Source organism: Mytilus edulis, chromosome 13, assembly GCF_963676685.1.
Source record: "Mytilus edulis chromosome 13, xbMytEdul2.2, whole genome shotgun sequence".
NCBI lineage: Eukaryota > Metazoa > Mollusca > Bivalvia > Mytilida > Mytilidae > Mytilus > Mytilus edulis.
In genome coordinates this window covers 24,712,347-24,728,467 of record NC_092356.1, presented here as the reverse complement: position 1 = coordinate 24,728,467, position 16,121 = coordinate 24,712,347, and the positions used below count along the sequence as shown (strand labels likewise).

The 16,121-nt window shown below is 32.3% G+C and overlaps 1 protein-coding gene across 1 annotated transcript; it reads left to right on the top strand.

Annotated features, from left to right (window-relative positions):
• Window positions 1-327: 327 nt before the first annotated feature.
• Window positions 328-12,960, top strand: LOC139501821 (sodium/myo-inositol cotransporter-like). The gene is made up of 14 exons (XM_071291036.1): window positions 328-340; window positions 1,113-1,216; window positions 1,932-1,991; window positions 2,288-2,392; window positions 3,280-3,385; window positions 4,185-4,265; window positions 4,548-4,765; window positions 5,799-5,934; window positions 6,547-6,654; window positions 8,417-8,567; window positions 9,991-10,159; window positions 10,581-10,799; window positions 11,435-11,663; window positions 12,611-12,960. The coding sequence occupies exons 1-14, from the start codon at window positions 328-330 to the stop codon at window positions 12,832-12,834; spliced, it is 1,923 nt and encodes a 640-aa protein (XP_071147137.1). The 3' UTR covers window positions 12,835-12,960.
• Window positions 12,961-16,121: the final 3,161 nt, after the last annotated feature.

Below are 16,121 nucleotides of genomic sequence, written 5' to 3'. Positions count from 1 at the left end.
CGGGATTGAAGGACATTTACTAGGTTTGGATTGTCCTAACCAATCAATAAACTTTGATTATTCACGTCTCGTAATAACTTCCAATCAGGTAGCAAGAAAAATTCACGCACTAACTGTCCATCGTTCAATTCCTAATATCGACTCCTAGGAGTCGATAATTAGTTATAAACAAAGTTGAATTCTGGTTCGCTGTTGTACGTCATGCCCGCTAACAAATTGAAAACTGTACCTATACGCCTTATTTTAAGTCCAGATTTTTAGTATTCGTATTCACTATTGTCATCTTAGAAAGTCATACTGATTACTACAATAGGGAACAATGTGACAATGACGGAATTTGGTAGTGTCAACACTGGTCATTTATGACCCGTGTATATAGCAAAATCCTAAATACACCGTTTGGTGGTGCGCCTGTCAGATGCGGAACGTACAGATAAGGTAATAGGTAACAGGTGAATATATTATAATTGGTATCGGTATCGGATTCGACCCGGAACTTGTTAATTATTGGCAATATTAATTATGTGGAAAACAAAAGGGTCTGTAGTGGTGTCATTTTTAATCAACACCATTGTCCTATGTTAGCTATTATATATAAAGTTGAATTCTTTGATTTGTCATTTTTACCCATGGCCATGACGGCTGACAAATTGGACCTCGTCATTTTAGTATGATAGTTACGCAGACACGTAAAGTCGGAAAATTGGTGTAAAATGTAGAAACTTAGGGTACCATGCATCTTTGGAATACAATATACTTTGGAATAACACAACCATCTGAGGGGTCTAAAGCTGGCATGTTGCCAGGCAAAATTTCTAAAATTCGACATACCTTTATTTTCCAGTGGTACAAATGTAGTTAAAATTCCCGACCTGTATTCATTTCCATAAGCAGATTTGACATTATCCTACTATTTTTAACGTGGATTTTTATTTATTTTTTTATTTTATCGATATTTTTTCCAAAGTATTCCGAGTATGAAATTTAACAAACACACATCTATGGATACATACTTGATTTTTTTCAGCAAAACCATATAACAGACTAAACGATTTCTTAAGCATTTAAAATTTTGTTTACTTTATTTACAAATAATTTTTATTCTTTGTTAGGTTGGTCTTTCACTGTTTGTCAGCAACATAGGAACAGACCTTTCATTGGATTGTCAGGATCTGGAGCAGCCAATGGCATAAGTGTTGGAGCATGGGAATTTAATGTATGTACATTGAATTTTTCAAATTTCAAAACGAAGTAATTGTGTTAGAAAACTTAACAGAGCGATGGAAATTACCAAAAGAGTATTCATTTAATAAAACGGACAATGCAACAACAAGAACAATAGAAGATAAACGATCAAAAGACCAAAGATCTGCATGCGGCTGGCATAAAAAGACAAACGATCTGCATGCGGCTGGCATCCAAAATTATAAGCTTCATCATATCATTAATATTTTTTTTTCTTCTAAAAAATTAAAAAATAAAGATGTATGCATGATTTTAACATATACATGTACATGCGTTAAGACTATGGTCAGGTTCCTAAATAAATGTAAGATGCAATATGCCAGATGCGACCAATTATGCCTTTTAGCGGGTTTATATTTGTTTTTTGAAAAACGAAATCACGAACGCGAAATCATTTCTTAATTTGGCTTTTTCTCTTTTTTGCGTTTTCGCTTTTGTGATTTTTCCTTAAAATATTTAGTATGAAAATATTGATAAATTATATTTGAACTTTTTCTTTCTTCTATATAAAGATATTTTAATCTGAAGAAATCCTTTAAAATGAAAAAAAAAAAAAAAACTCAACTGATTCACCTATTGAAATCTTTTTCTTTCAGAAACCTTTTACAAAGCAAAATGTTCTACGCTCATCTCAATTGGTTTTATTTTGCTTTATGAAAAAAAGAAACATTTTTCTTTCTTTACAGGCTATTCTGTTACTACAGCTGTTGGGATTCGTATTTATACCAGTCTATATAGCATGTGGAGTAAGTATATTTTGTGGACGAACTCTGATCTATAGTTGATCTTGCATGATGCCATCGATATGTGTTTCTTGTCATGAAGCTAAATTTCAGACAAAACAAAATATGCTTCGTTCGACATTTTTATTATTTTACACGGCGTAATTTAAAAAAACAACTGTATGTTTACTGAAACTGCTTGTTCAAAGTTCGATTGCTGTGGTAAAAAATACATGTCTGTGATGTCCAGTGAAGATAGTCACATAATAAATCAAATTACACATGATATAATCATATTTGAATTTTGTTTTCTATTTCAGACAGTAACTATGCCAGAATATCTGTCAAAACGATTTGGAGGAGTCAGACTTCGTGTGTACTTTGCAGTGTTATCTCTTATCCTCTACATTTTTACAAAATGTTCTGTGAGTTTCATATTTGTCTTATAAATTATTACAAGATAATAATTCCAAGAGCAAAAATATTAAAGTCATAAGAAACCTCAAATTAAAAAAAATAATGCATATGATTTTTTTTATAACTCAATGGATAGTTTTCATTATAAAACTTATGTACATATACTGTTTCTGAAGAACATTCTTTAATTTGTTCATATTTAGAAGAAGTTTACTTTACTTTAATTGCTTCCTTTCCAGGAAGCAATTCCCCGACATATTTTCTGTATGCAAAGTGACCTCAGTGTGACCCATCTCGTAAAAATACGGTGATCGCAATACGCATGGATGTCCTTAAAATAAACTGTTATCTGATTGTACATGTTGAACACGTGCTCAATATCCATGCTTTTTTGTTGATTGTTAATAAAACAGATGACAATCGTTAAACATCGGCTTCAAAACACGAACTTTAATTACCTGCCATATTTTCACAACAACACTGACCGATTGAAAAACAAATTGACGATTATACGAAAAAAATGATAAAATCGTGCACAGAAGACTAAGTTTATGATGTTTGTATGCATTGGTTCTAGAATTGAAATAACATTGTGTTTTACCGGTCACTCGTTTCTTATGACTTTAACCCACGACAGGCATGCAATATTATTTTTTTTTATTTGTAAGTTAACTCCTTAGACTCTTTTGCAGACAAGCTTTTTTTACTTCAATATCAGCCATTTTAAGCTAAAACAATTTTAACATATCAATTTTACATATATTTGATTCTAATATAATATCAATCATTGCAACACTTATTCATTACAAAGATGTAAGTGCTTGTTGAGAAAATACCAGATACCATGTATACTTACCCGATTTTTTTCAATACCAACTCATTTTCTTTTTTATAGGGCGATTTATTTACCGGTGCCTTGTTCATTCAGCAATCTCTTGGTTGGGATTTGTACCTGAGCATTTTCATTCTCATTGTTATAACTGATATCATTACAATCGCAGGTAAATGCATTGTATTCGGCGCATGCAGTTTATATCGTGTTGTTTTCAATTTTTTGACAAAGACTAAGATCCCGAATTGTTAGTCGGAAACGATTCGACATGCATTGTATCATTATATATCATGATAGATAGATTCTAAGGTAGAAAACGAGAAATGAAAAAGGAAACAATATAAAAAACGCAAGAAAAACATATTTCTTCAAACATTATTCGTCCGACTGTGCAACGGGGTTCTATCATAGGTTTAATTAAACACATGCGTTTTATACTTGGTTAATTGAAGACAAAATTTTATACTTTGTCTTCTCAAAATACAATTAATTCTTCCACCTTAAAAACATATTCTTCATGTCTTAGGATTTTTTTTATATAATTTGACAAGGACTTTTCGGTACGTTGAAGGTACAAAATGTATATCAACCGAACAACACACAAGCACCGGATAGTATTTTTAGCGTTTAACAATACTTAATATAATATAGTATTAAAATATATTGCCTCAACGACCTACGAATAGTAACACAGTATTACAAACCAAAAGCAAGCATCTATCAAAATTTGAACTACCTCCACATATAATAATGAATTAAAAGCTGGTGGAGTTGTTTTAAACAAGTACCTATTATGTTATTTCATTTACAGAAAGGATAAAGTTAACAATGTAAGTAAACCTTTAATACTTTCAGATGGATGGTTCACTTACAGTAATGAATAATTCGTAGAATACTATACGTGTTTTCCTTTAAGGAACCTCTGTGGTTGTTTACTTTCATCATCGACCCATTTATATTTTTTATAGGTGGTTTGACAGCTGTCATTTATACCGATACTATGCAGGCAATCCTTATGGTTGGAGGAGGTTTGACCCTTATGGGCATATGTAAGCATTTCAATTTGTCATACAATTAAATCTTTTTATGATGTTTATTTTGTGTCTTTTAAGCCAATAGTGTAATAATAAGAAAATTAAAAAAAAATCTTTATAGTCCGTTGACTTTCTGAAATTGTTGACAGGCTTCATGTTTTACCGTTTGAAATGTTTCTAGCTTCATTGCTCATCAGCTTCCCGTTTACAGAGTTCTTTATGCGGGGTTATAGGTAGTGAGTATAATATCCCAGTTTTATCTGTGTTATCATTACATTTGCGATGATTTATTTGCAGCTTTTAACAAAATTGGAGGCTATGACGGCTTAGTGAAAAGATATATGTCGGAAGAAGCAAGTACGAATGTTTCATACAGACTTCCGAATACTACCTGCCACGAGCCAGATCCCAATGCGTTCCGAATGTTACGAGAAGCAGACGACGATTACATGCCATGGCCAGGCTTTCTGCTAGGTCAGACTCCTGGTTCAATATGGTACTGGTGCGCAGACCAGGTCCGTCTTTCAAATTAAAAAGTCGTGATTATTTTATGACTATTTTCATATACAAATAACACCAAAATTCAGAATTTACGTATGGTTTTATCTTTAAAAAATGACATACATTTTTATGTACTTAAAATTTGTCATCGTGTGGATGTGTACATATAAGATGTTAAGGAACAAGCAACCATTTTTTTTTCTCTTGCACTTAATTTCTTTTAAAATATTAAACTAGTTGAGGAATCTTAGATCAACGTTGTTAAATTCTTTGAAACTCAAATACATATTGGAAGAATATCAATCGCTGTATTTTGTATGCGTACGGTTTGAAATGTTACATTTGTTTTGGGCCACATACATTTGGAGCATGATCTGCTTACCCACCCGGTGCATCTAAGATCAGCCCCAGTTTTTGGTGGGGTTCGTGTTGCATAGTCTTAAGTTTTCTATGTTGTGTCTTGTTACTATTATTTGTCTGTGTCTTTTACTTTTTAAGCCAGGCGTTGTCAGTTTATTTTTGATCTATGAGTTTGAATTTCCCTCTGGTATCTTTCGCCCCTCTTTCATGTTACATTGTATAGAACAAATGCAAAATTTGATACTGTTGAATGTCTCTGTACTTTTCATATTCAATCAGTCGGAAGAAATGGATTTTTAAGTGTATGAATAAACTAATAAAAAACAAGATTTTAAATACCTCATTGAAAAGTTTTTTTTAAATATTGAGAAATATATGAACATGATGAACACTTTTTTGTATGCAAAGCCTAGGAAAATGTCAGACGATTATGCAAAGGAATGACACATAAAAACCATGGGAAGTGATAATTCTTCGTGTTCTTTATATCCTCTTGGACATGGTGAGCATGCGTATTTGTGCGTGACACTACACTATTATATTAACGAATAACACAAACTATACATTTAAAACATAAAGCTGTTGTAAACATTATGATATTAAAACAAGCGTATGTGAAACATGAGAGAATCTAACTACACGTACTATTATTTGTGTTGATACGAATGCTAACGTTGAATTTTACAGGTTATTGTCCAACGACTACTGGCAGCCAAAAGTGTTTCCCATGCGCAAGGTGCCACACTTCTCGCGGGATTTATTAAAATACTGCCATTGTTTATGATGGTGATGCCTGGAATGATTAGTCGCATATTATATGCAGGTATTATGATTTATTCATATACATTGTAGGTTACTCAGGTGATACGGTTGCAAAGTGCGCTTATACATACACAACTGTGAACAATGCATGTATGTTATGCAAATTGGAGTGATATGAATACTGACTTAAATGTAACTTTGCTGTCCAAAATTTATAATTAACTGATTTGATTACGCATTTATGCATAATGGCGCATCTGAAATCTTCATTTTGTTATAAAATTGGTCTTTGTTTTAAAAAAAATCTTTTTTTTATAATGTCTATATATAGAAAGCATATTCGATCATTTTTAACGGAAATCGAACCTCCCTGATTCATTTAAAATTGTTCTATATTTTAGTTTATTGCTTTTCTGGAAGATGACTGAAATATTTGCCACTGGTCATTTATCTAACAACAATCATTCCATCAATAAATTAATGTATTTCATGTAGTCTTTGTTAATGTTCCTTATACAAGAAAACAACAGTATTGGTCAATATCATTATAGTGTCTACTTAATATGCTATCAGCCTTTTAACTTAGCCACAGAACAGACCAATTGGTTGAGGGATGATATCAAAAACACTTAATATCACTTTTAATTTGTGATATTTGTTTTCTTTTTATCAGACGAGGTTGCTTGTGTGGATCCCGACATTTGTTACCATATCTGTCAGAGTGAGGCTGGTTGTACTAATATAGCTTACCCAAGACTAGTACTAGGATTGATGCCAGATGGTAATATAAAAAAGAAGATGGGGTATGATTGTCAATGAGACAACTATCCACAAAAGACCAAAATGACACAAACATTAACAACTATAGGTCACCGTACGGCCTTCAACAATGAGCAAAGCCCATACCGCATAGTCAGCTATAAAAGGCCCCGATAAGACAAATTGTAAAACAATTCAAACGAGAAAACTAACGGTCTTATTTATGTAAAAAAAATGAAAGTTTGGTGATTCAAACCGATACAATACAAGACTGAGTTGTCTCTCTTTCCAGCATTGGACGTATTTTCATTTGTCTTTTTTTCTTAGAAAAAGAAAAGCAGCAAAAGAAGCATTGAAAATTTGAAATATTATTTGGTGATGAAATAGAAAAAAAAAGCTCAATGTTTAAAATGTAAAGAACTAAAAAAGAAAAAAAAAACAGTACACAAAAACTATGCAGAAAAAGATTTAGCAACACAAACCACATGCGTAAAAATATTAATTGAAGTGTTTTATTTAGCATATTATATAGGTATATACGGACGCCGTAAGGGGACACACAAAACATTAGACAAATATTTTTTTTAATTCGAGATCACGATAAAACATTACCGTTTTACCGAGATCTCGATAAAAAATATATCGTTATCTCGATAAAACGAAATTGTTATATCGGGATCTCGGATTATTAAATCGTTATCTCGATTTATTATATCGAGATCTCGGATTATTATATCGAGATCTCGGATTATTATATTGTTATCTCGGTTTAATATATAGTTTCGTTTTCTCGAGATAACGATATAATAATCCGAGATCTCGATATAAGAGTTTCGTTTTCTTGAGATAACGATATAATAATCCGAGATCTCGATATAACAGTTGCGTTTTCTCGAGAAAACGAAACTGTTATATCGAGATCTCGGATTATTTAATCGTTATCTCGGTTTAATATATCGAGATCTCGATAAAAAATCTATCGTTATCTCGAGAAAACGAAACTGTTATATCGAGATCTCGGATTATTATATCGTTATCTCGAGAAAACAAAACTGTTATATAGAGATCTCGGATTAGTATATCGTTATCTCGAGAAAACAAAACGGTTATATCGAGATCTCGGTTTAATATGTCGAGATGTTGATAAAAAAATATATCGTTTTCTCGGGATAACGATATAATAATCCAAGATCTCGATATAACAGTTTCGTTTTCTCGAGATAACGATATACTTATCCGAGATCTCGATATAATAGTTTCGTTTTCTCGAGATAACGTTATAATAATCCGAGATCTCGATATAACAGTTTCGTTTTCTCGAGATAACGATATATTTTTTATCGAGATCTCGATATATTAAACCGAGATAACGATTTAATAATCCGAGATCTCGATATAACAATTTCGTTTTATCGAGATAACGATATATTTTTTATCGAGATCTCGGTAAAACGGTAATATTTTATCGTGATCTCGAATTAAAAAAAATATTTTCTAATGTTTTGTGTGTCCCTTTACGGCTTCCGTAGGTATACCTTAAATTCATTTCCGATGGCAAACTTTAAATTTTCTTTTCAAAATGTTTTTTTAAAAGTCTCCTCATGCGCTGATATTTGTCTATTTGTAATTGTAATTATGTTTTTAATCTGTGTATCGCTGGTGTCTGCTGTCTCTTTACGTATACACAACTTTACCTTTTATTCATTACATTTCCTTTTTATCCTATATTAATTCTACAATAAATCAGTGCACATGATATTTTTATCTTCCTTGTGATATCGTAGGATTGAGAGGATTAATGATGGCCGTCATGGTTGCTGCTCTGATGAGCGATTTAGATTCCATCTTCAATAGTGCTAGTACCTTGTTCACCATTGATATTTATAACAGAATACGGAAGAACTCTTCAGTAAGGGAAGATATGATTGTTGGCAGGTAAGTACAAACAACATATCTGTCAGTAGTATCCACGAGAAAGAGTCAACTGATAGGCATCGGTTTTTTCTCGAAATACTGTGAAATCATTTATTTTCTTGGGTTCCAATTTTCGTGGTTTGATGAAAACTTGCATATTGATTCGTGGATATTTAATTTCGTGGATTTTGCAAAGTCTGCACACATTCTATTAAAATTCGTTGAACATTTGAATTCGTTGTTTCCCTTTATCCACGAAATCAACAAAAATGTGTATCCAACGAATATTAATGAATCCACAGTATACTAAAAAAAAATGGTAAACCAAATAAGTGATTTACATGGTTTTACATAACAACAAACTACCATTCATTTTAAACGGTTTCATTTGCTGTGTTAAGAACAGCAGAGGCGGATTTAGGGGGAGGGCCCAGGGGCCCGGGCCCCCCCTTTTTAGGAAAAAATTTGGTTGCTTATATAGGGAATCACTGAAGCGTGACTGGAGCGGGCCCCCTCTTAGGTCAGTCAGTGGACCCCCACTTATGAAAAATTCTGGATCCGCCACTGAACAGTTAACGTATGACGACAATAAACTATTTATTTAAAGAGTGATATCATGCTCTAGTCATGTTTAGTGATCCAACTAACGTTTCTATTGCGCAGGGATAGGATGATGTTTGCTACAGTAGTTTTGTACATGCAATATATTCCTGTATACGATATAGTAGTTAATGTTATATAATTTAATTTTGGATGTAGCGCTTCTTCTGATTGGCTGACGTTATTTTGTTTCAGCCCATGGACATAATTTAGTCATGTGACCGTGACGTCATCAACGTTTTTTTCATGGTTTTCTGCGGTTTAAAATAGAATTTAAATTAAATTATAAGAAATGACTGTAATATTTTTTCTGTCTATTCGAAATAACAGAAAAAATGTGGTGCACACTGTCAAATAACCCGCTACGCGCGTTATTCGGTGTACATCAAATTTTTTATGTTATTTCTTCATAACAGAAAAAAATATTATAGTCATTCCTTAAATAATACCGTTACGAACACAGACACAACTTTAAGTAATGGACAGCACTGTATTAAGAATCGAGTTTGAAAGTCAAATAGTAAGAATCTATGAGACAACACGCGTAGTTCAACACGACGGGTGACACATAAAGAGCAGGATCTGCTTACCCTTTTCGGAGCACCTGAGATTGCCCCCAGTTTTTGGTGGGGTTCGTGTTGCTCAGTCTTTAGTTTTCTATGTTGTTTTTTTGTGTAGTATTAATTGTCTGTTTGTCTTTTTCGTGTTTAGCCATGGCGTTGTCAGGTTATTTTCGATTATCGGTTAGTGAGTTTGCCTGTTCCTCTGGTATCTTTCGCTTCTCCTTTAGCCACCTAAACAAAAGCAGTTGGTTTCTTTAAATATGTTATATATCTTATTTTAGAATATTTATCTTAGTTATGATTGGTGTGTCAATTGCATGGATCCCAGTGATCAAAGAAATCCAAGGTGGTCAGATTTTCATCTACATACAAGAAATAACAGACTACCTCGCACCTCCTTTTGCTGCTGTTTTTCTGTTAGCTGTACTTGTTCCAAGAGTAAACGAAAAGGTATTGATTACAAATGATATTTTCTTTATAGCAATCTGCAATTAATAGTATTGCTTTTTTACAAAATAGGGCTATAACCAAACTTTTCCAGTCCTAACGAAAACTTGCATTTCGCTTTACAAGGATTTCATCTAATATTAATTCTATAATTGTTTGATTGCTCTTCCTTTTTAAGGTTTTGTAGTATTTATATATACATTTTCAATCACCAATATATTTCTGTGTATGTAACAACGGTTTCACTAGGCGCATGTGTAAATCGGGACAACAAGGTGGCAAGCCAAGCACAAATCAACGAGGAGCATCAAGTTTCCCCAAAAAACAATAATAATACGAAAACAAAGTTCGTGCATCATTGCAGTTTACAAACCTAGTTGATACCGCCGCTCGTTCAGCATCATTCACTTTTTTTTCATTTCAGGGAGCGTTTTGGTCATTGATGATAGCATTGCTGACAGGAATAATTCGAATGATCTTAGTTTTCGTGTACCATGACTCAGGTGGTTGTGACAAACCAGACAACAGACCAGACATATTAAAGAACTTTCATTATATGTATTTTTCACTGTTCATTACACTCATGACAGGTGCTTTGGCCATCATCATCAGTTTATTTACAGAACCACCAGCAGATAAATATGTATGTTTTTTTGTTAATTTAATTTTTATTTACTGAAATACATTTTGGATAAATATATAAATATATCAAAACTATTTTTAGATGAGAATGAAATATATATATTTATTTATTTATTGAGAAAAATACCCCTTTACAACGAGAGCACTTGTGGACGGGGTATCCACAAATGTAATACAGCATATGCAATAAATATATATACCGACAAGTAAAAATTCATATATCGTTTTCAGAGTTAAACGTGATAAACTTTATTGTTATCAATACGCGAGAGAAAGTCTTTAACCTCATAGTGCATATTAACTTTTAGTTGGTATCCTATCAAAATATGGCTGCATGAAACAACACAAATGTCTTTCTCTGCCGTAAATAGTTGGGACTTAATTTTGGGGTTTATAATCTGCTGAGGTGGAACACTGCTATTTTAATGATTAACATGTTTTTCCACAACATTTGAGACTGATGCAAAAGTTTCACCCTAGAATCGATTCTGACAGTTTCCCTTAGAACAGTCCAGTGGAAGGAGTTAAGAACCGTTTATCGTAAACGTATTGCAATGTCGTATTTGATTGAGTGATGAGCCATGGATAACATATTGAATTGAACTTTGTATATCATATCATGTACTCTCATTACAGTTGTACAGAACAACGTTTTGGACAAGACACAGAAATGATCCTCCACCAGACCTAGAAGACACACTTGGGGCTAAACATTCACAAATCAATATCGCATATACAGCCAGTGAAAATGACATTCATCTGCGTGTGAACGGGGACAAAGATCCTCAAGTTTTTACTGTACATCCTGGTGAACAGAGAAAGGTGTTTAGGGATCCTGACCTCGATAAACCAGAAAGCGCATCAGGTATATAAAAAGTAAAATCACAAAAAAACTGAATTCCGGGGAAAAATTCAAAACGGAAAGTCCCTAATCAAAGGGCAAAATCAAAAGCTCAAACACATCAAATGAAAGGACAACACAAATAGCTAGTGAATCGCTAGTTACAAAGCAATATCGCATCTGATTAACATAAAGTTATTGACTTTTAAAATTTATTTATCATTGAAAAAGCTCCAAACTATCTCCCTTTGGTGCAAAATTGCCATTTTTTGGAATTAAATTTGAAATATCTTTTTTAAATCATTGGTGACCTATATTTTTTTTATCATTATTTTCAAATAAGCTGTACTTAAACTAAACTATTGTAAAATTTTAGCGATTTCTGTAAATTAGTTCTTTTTTTATTTCGATATTACCTCTTTTTCTCATATCAGTTCAACAGAAAATAAGTACTTTTTCAAAAAATTCCCAAATGACTTTTAAAATGTATTTATCATTGAAAAAGCTCCAAACTATCTCCCTTTGGTGCAAAATTGCCATTTTTTGGAATTAAATTTGAAATATCTTTTTTAAATCATCGGTGACCTATATTTTTTATCATTATTTTCAAATAAGCTGTACTTAAACTAAACTATTGTAAAATTTTAGCGATTTCTGTAAATTAGTTCTTTTTTTATTTCGGTATTACCTCTTTTTCTCATATCAGTTCAACAGAAAATAAGTACTTTTTAAAAAAATTATGCTTCTTTCGAAGGCAGATTGTGAGCGTAAATGGACGGTGACCTCATTTTTTTATTTTATTTTTCAATCTAGTATATAATAAGATAAAGTTCATTCATAGGAAAATACAGCGAAATCCATATTAAGAAAAAAAAATGATTTAGACCCGCGAGCCCCCTTAAGTGATATATAGAAATTCATTAACTAAAACATAAATACCGTTAACTATATTGATATAAACTGTCTTGCAGATGACATCTCGTGTGGAGAGAAGGCTGTTAATTTACTCTGTGGATTTGGGAAGGGAAAACAAGACGAAGAGCAAGCGAAAGCATTAGAGGCGCACGTGAAAAAGGTTCAATCTCTACAACAAGGTTCTGTTACAAAGATTGGACTACGATTTGGAATGGTTGTAATTCTTGCAATTGGAACATTTCTGTACTTTTTCTGGTCGTACTGGAAATATGAACCTTAGATATTTGTATCCTTATTTCAGAACGCATCAAAAGTAACATTGTGCATTCTGATTCCTAAAATACAATGTTGAAAAAGGTATATTTTTATACTTCGTAAAAACGTTTAGAAGATTAAACAACAGTTTTTTTTATAAATACTAATTACTATAAATGTTACGGAATCATACAAATATATACATTATTGTATCAATTGAAAACATGCAATCTTTCTTTATAATTTGAGAACGCAATGTCTGTTTCTTTATAATTCAATGACATTATTATCGAATAATTTTATATAATGGCAAAAATATCCAATTATTTTCATTAAATGAAAAACAAATATGCAATTTTTCATTTCCAGTGCAAATATTGAGAATTAAGTGATTAATGTTAAAGCTCAAAAGCTAAAAGTAACATATCATATAATACATTTATATAGAATGATTAAAGTACCACGCATCAATTGGTGGAATGCATTTCCTTATTTCCGTCCTTCAGCCACAAAATGTTTCACTTTTGTTTACTTTTAAATCCATTGAAGTTAGGTAATACAGCTTGACGTGATTATTATACTAGGAAGGAAATCGTAGTCAAGATCTAAGTTCAATTCTGTCACCACTGTACGAAAATAGTTTCCGCTTTATACATTTATACCTCCTTGAACTTTTGAGGAAGAACAAAAATATAGGTGTGCCTATCAAATGTTTGTCTTCCTAGTCTATTATCTATGTTGAATTGGAAAAACCGTGACAACTTTTAAATGTGCATCGAAAATTTAACAAAAATGGAGGTATGATTAAAGGAATAAAGTTCAGCTTGATTTCACGTTGTACTGTACGAAACTGTAAAAGTATATTTCCCAAATACAACGTTTATAAACGCAATAGAGACTTAGAATGTCTTACACGTGTGAAAGTTGTTCATCATCCTTATAAGGACTTACATGTACTTCTGTGCTGAGGCATTTGAATAAAATAAAAATAAAACAGCGCGAAGATATGTGTGAATGAAGTTGTATTAATATTGTTGATTCCTAAACGTGCTTCACTTTATATTGTCTTACAGAGTATATATTTGTATTTCATTTATTGAAGATTAATTTTCCATGGAATGTTGTTTTCCTGATCTGCTCAACATGGAACTTCTTCTAAAATATATGTGATGCTTCTTTTCATTTTAACAACGACCAAGCTTTAACTGTTATCAATAATCTCATAAAGCAACGAAATGTATTATTGTTTAAATTTAAACATATCAAATGCTCGTATTTTCCCCAGTTATTCGTGTAGCGGTAGAACAGACATAACATGTATAACATAGTGACTACGTAGGTGTAAGCAGCTTTAATACACTTCTTTACATGTATCGGCATCATTCGATATCTATTCTGAGATTATTTTTGAGATTTATTTACACTTTTAATGCCCCACCTCCGATAGTAGAAGGGCATTATGTTTTCTGGTCTGTGCGTCCGTTCGCTCGTTCGTCCGTCTGTCCCGCTTCAGGTTAAAGTTTTTGGTCAAGGTAGTTTTTGATGAAGTTGAAGTCCAATCGACTTCAAACTTAGTATACATGTTCCCTATGATATGATCTTTTTAATTTTAATGCCAAATTAGAGGGTTTACCCAAATTTAACGGTCCACTGAACATAGAAAATGATAGTGCGAGTGGGGCATTCGTGTACTGGGGACACATTCTTGTTTATACATTATACGTATGTAAGGTCTTTTTACAAACTCTGAAACAGTTATGACGTTGCTTCGCTTAACTATCACCGTAGCGTAGCATGGAAGACGTTACCAGTTTTGGAGTTTGGGGTTTGGTTGTCTTTTATTTGTATTGTTGGGTTAATGTCTTCTTGATATATATCTCCTTGATTTTTTAATATACATTTTTCTCTAATTTTCACATTTGTTGATGGGTGAGAGAAAAATATTTCTTCTCACTAGTAAAAAATCTGTTCTCGGCAAATGATTGGTTGAAATTTAATTGTGAAGTTAAATTTTCTTGTTTTCTTCTGAATTTTCTTATTGTGACGTCATAAAAAAATGACGACCATACTTGATGACGTCACATCAAAAGTACACAACGTTCCTAAAATCTTTTAAAAGGAAGGATAAAAATCATGAGAGAAACATATTCCACCACTGTAACTAGTGTATTACGATATTTCTCCACTCTCAACAGTTAAATTTTAATTATTCAAAAAGCTCGACAAGCCTCGCGCTTTAAATGTTAAATTTCTACTGTCTCGAGTGGAGAAATATCGTAATACACTTGTTGCAGTTGTGGAATCTATATATATATTTTTTATGTAATATAATAACAGTTGATGCGAATTTGTATTATGCATGCAATTATTTACATTAAACAAATCTGTTACATATATTTATGTATACTATAATAAAAAAAATCTTTATTCAATCTATTGCATGTGTTTTCTTACCGTAATTAAATCCACAATAAAAGATGACCTTCATATTTTTTTTTGGTAGGATTGTTGTCTCTTTTAAATACTCCCTGTTTTAATTTTCAATTTTATATGATGTATATTTAACAAGCAGCAGACGGTTTCGATCAGATGTGGATTTGTTTTTTTAATACAGACACTCAAAAAACTTTCAATTCAATTCTTAACCTTTTGGTAATATTATTAAAACCGTTAATGTTTCTACACGTTACACTCCTATCACTAATGATCAATTAAAATATCAACCAAATCGTGTCATTTAAAAGAGCTGTTTTCGACAAAAAATGAAAACTTGGATAAAAACTCAATTGTTTTTGGGGTCGTGATCCATCTTGATTTGTGAAGAACCACACGGATTCCGACAATAACATAATACAATACTGGATTTCTTTTTACAGATAACATGTTTGTTCAGATTGCAATTGACAGGTTAATATTTCAGAAGACAGTTGTAATTCCAATTGGAACTTTTCATGAACAACTACTGTCTGATTTTATTTGTACTAATACGAAGCCGAATTCACACAGAACCTTCCCAAAGACTAAGAGTAAACAACTTTGAAAGTCTTACCCTTCCGGAGCACCTGAGATCACCCCTAGTTTTTGGTGGGGTTCGTGTTGTTTATTCTTTAGTTTTCTATGCTGTGTCATGTGTACTATTGTTTTTCTGTTTGTCTTTTTCATTTTTAGCCATGGCGTTGTCAGTTTGTTTTAGATTTATGAGTTCGACTGTCCCTTTGGTATGTTTCGTCCCTCTTTCAGCAGATATAATTTGATGATTTTCTGCAACTCAGTTATTCACATTTCAACGAAAGCGTTGATCTCATATATACC

Excerpts from the sequence above, each read along its gene's own strand:
- LOC139501821 (XM_071291036.1), top strand. Across the intron at positions 5,935-6,546 it reads TAGTCGCATATTATATGCAG|ACGAGGTTGCTTGTGTGGAT; the intron begins GTATTATGATTT and ends TCTTTTTATCAG. Across the intron at positions 10,160-10,580 it reads TTCCAAGAGTAAACGAAAAG|GGAGCGTTTTGGTCATTGAT; the intron begins GTATTGATTACA and ends TTTTCATTTCAG.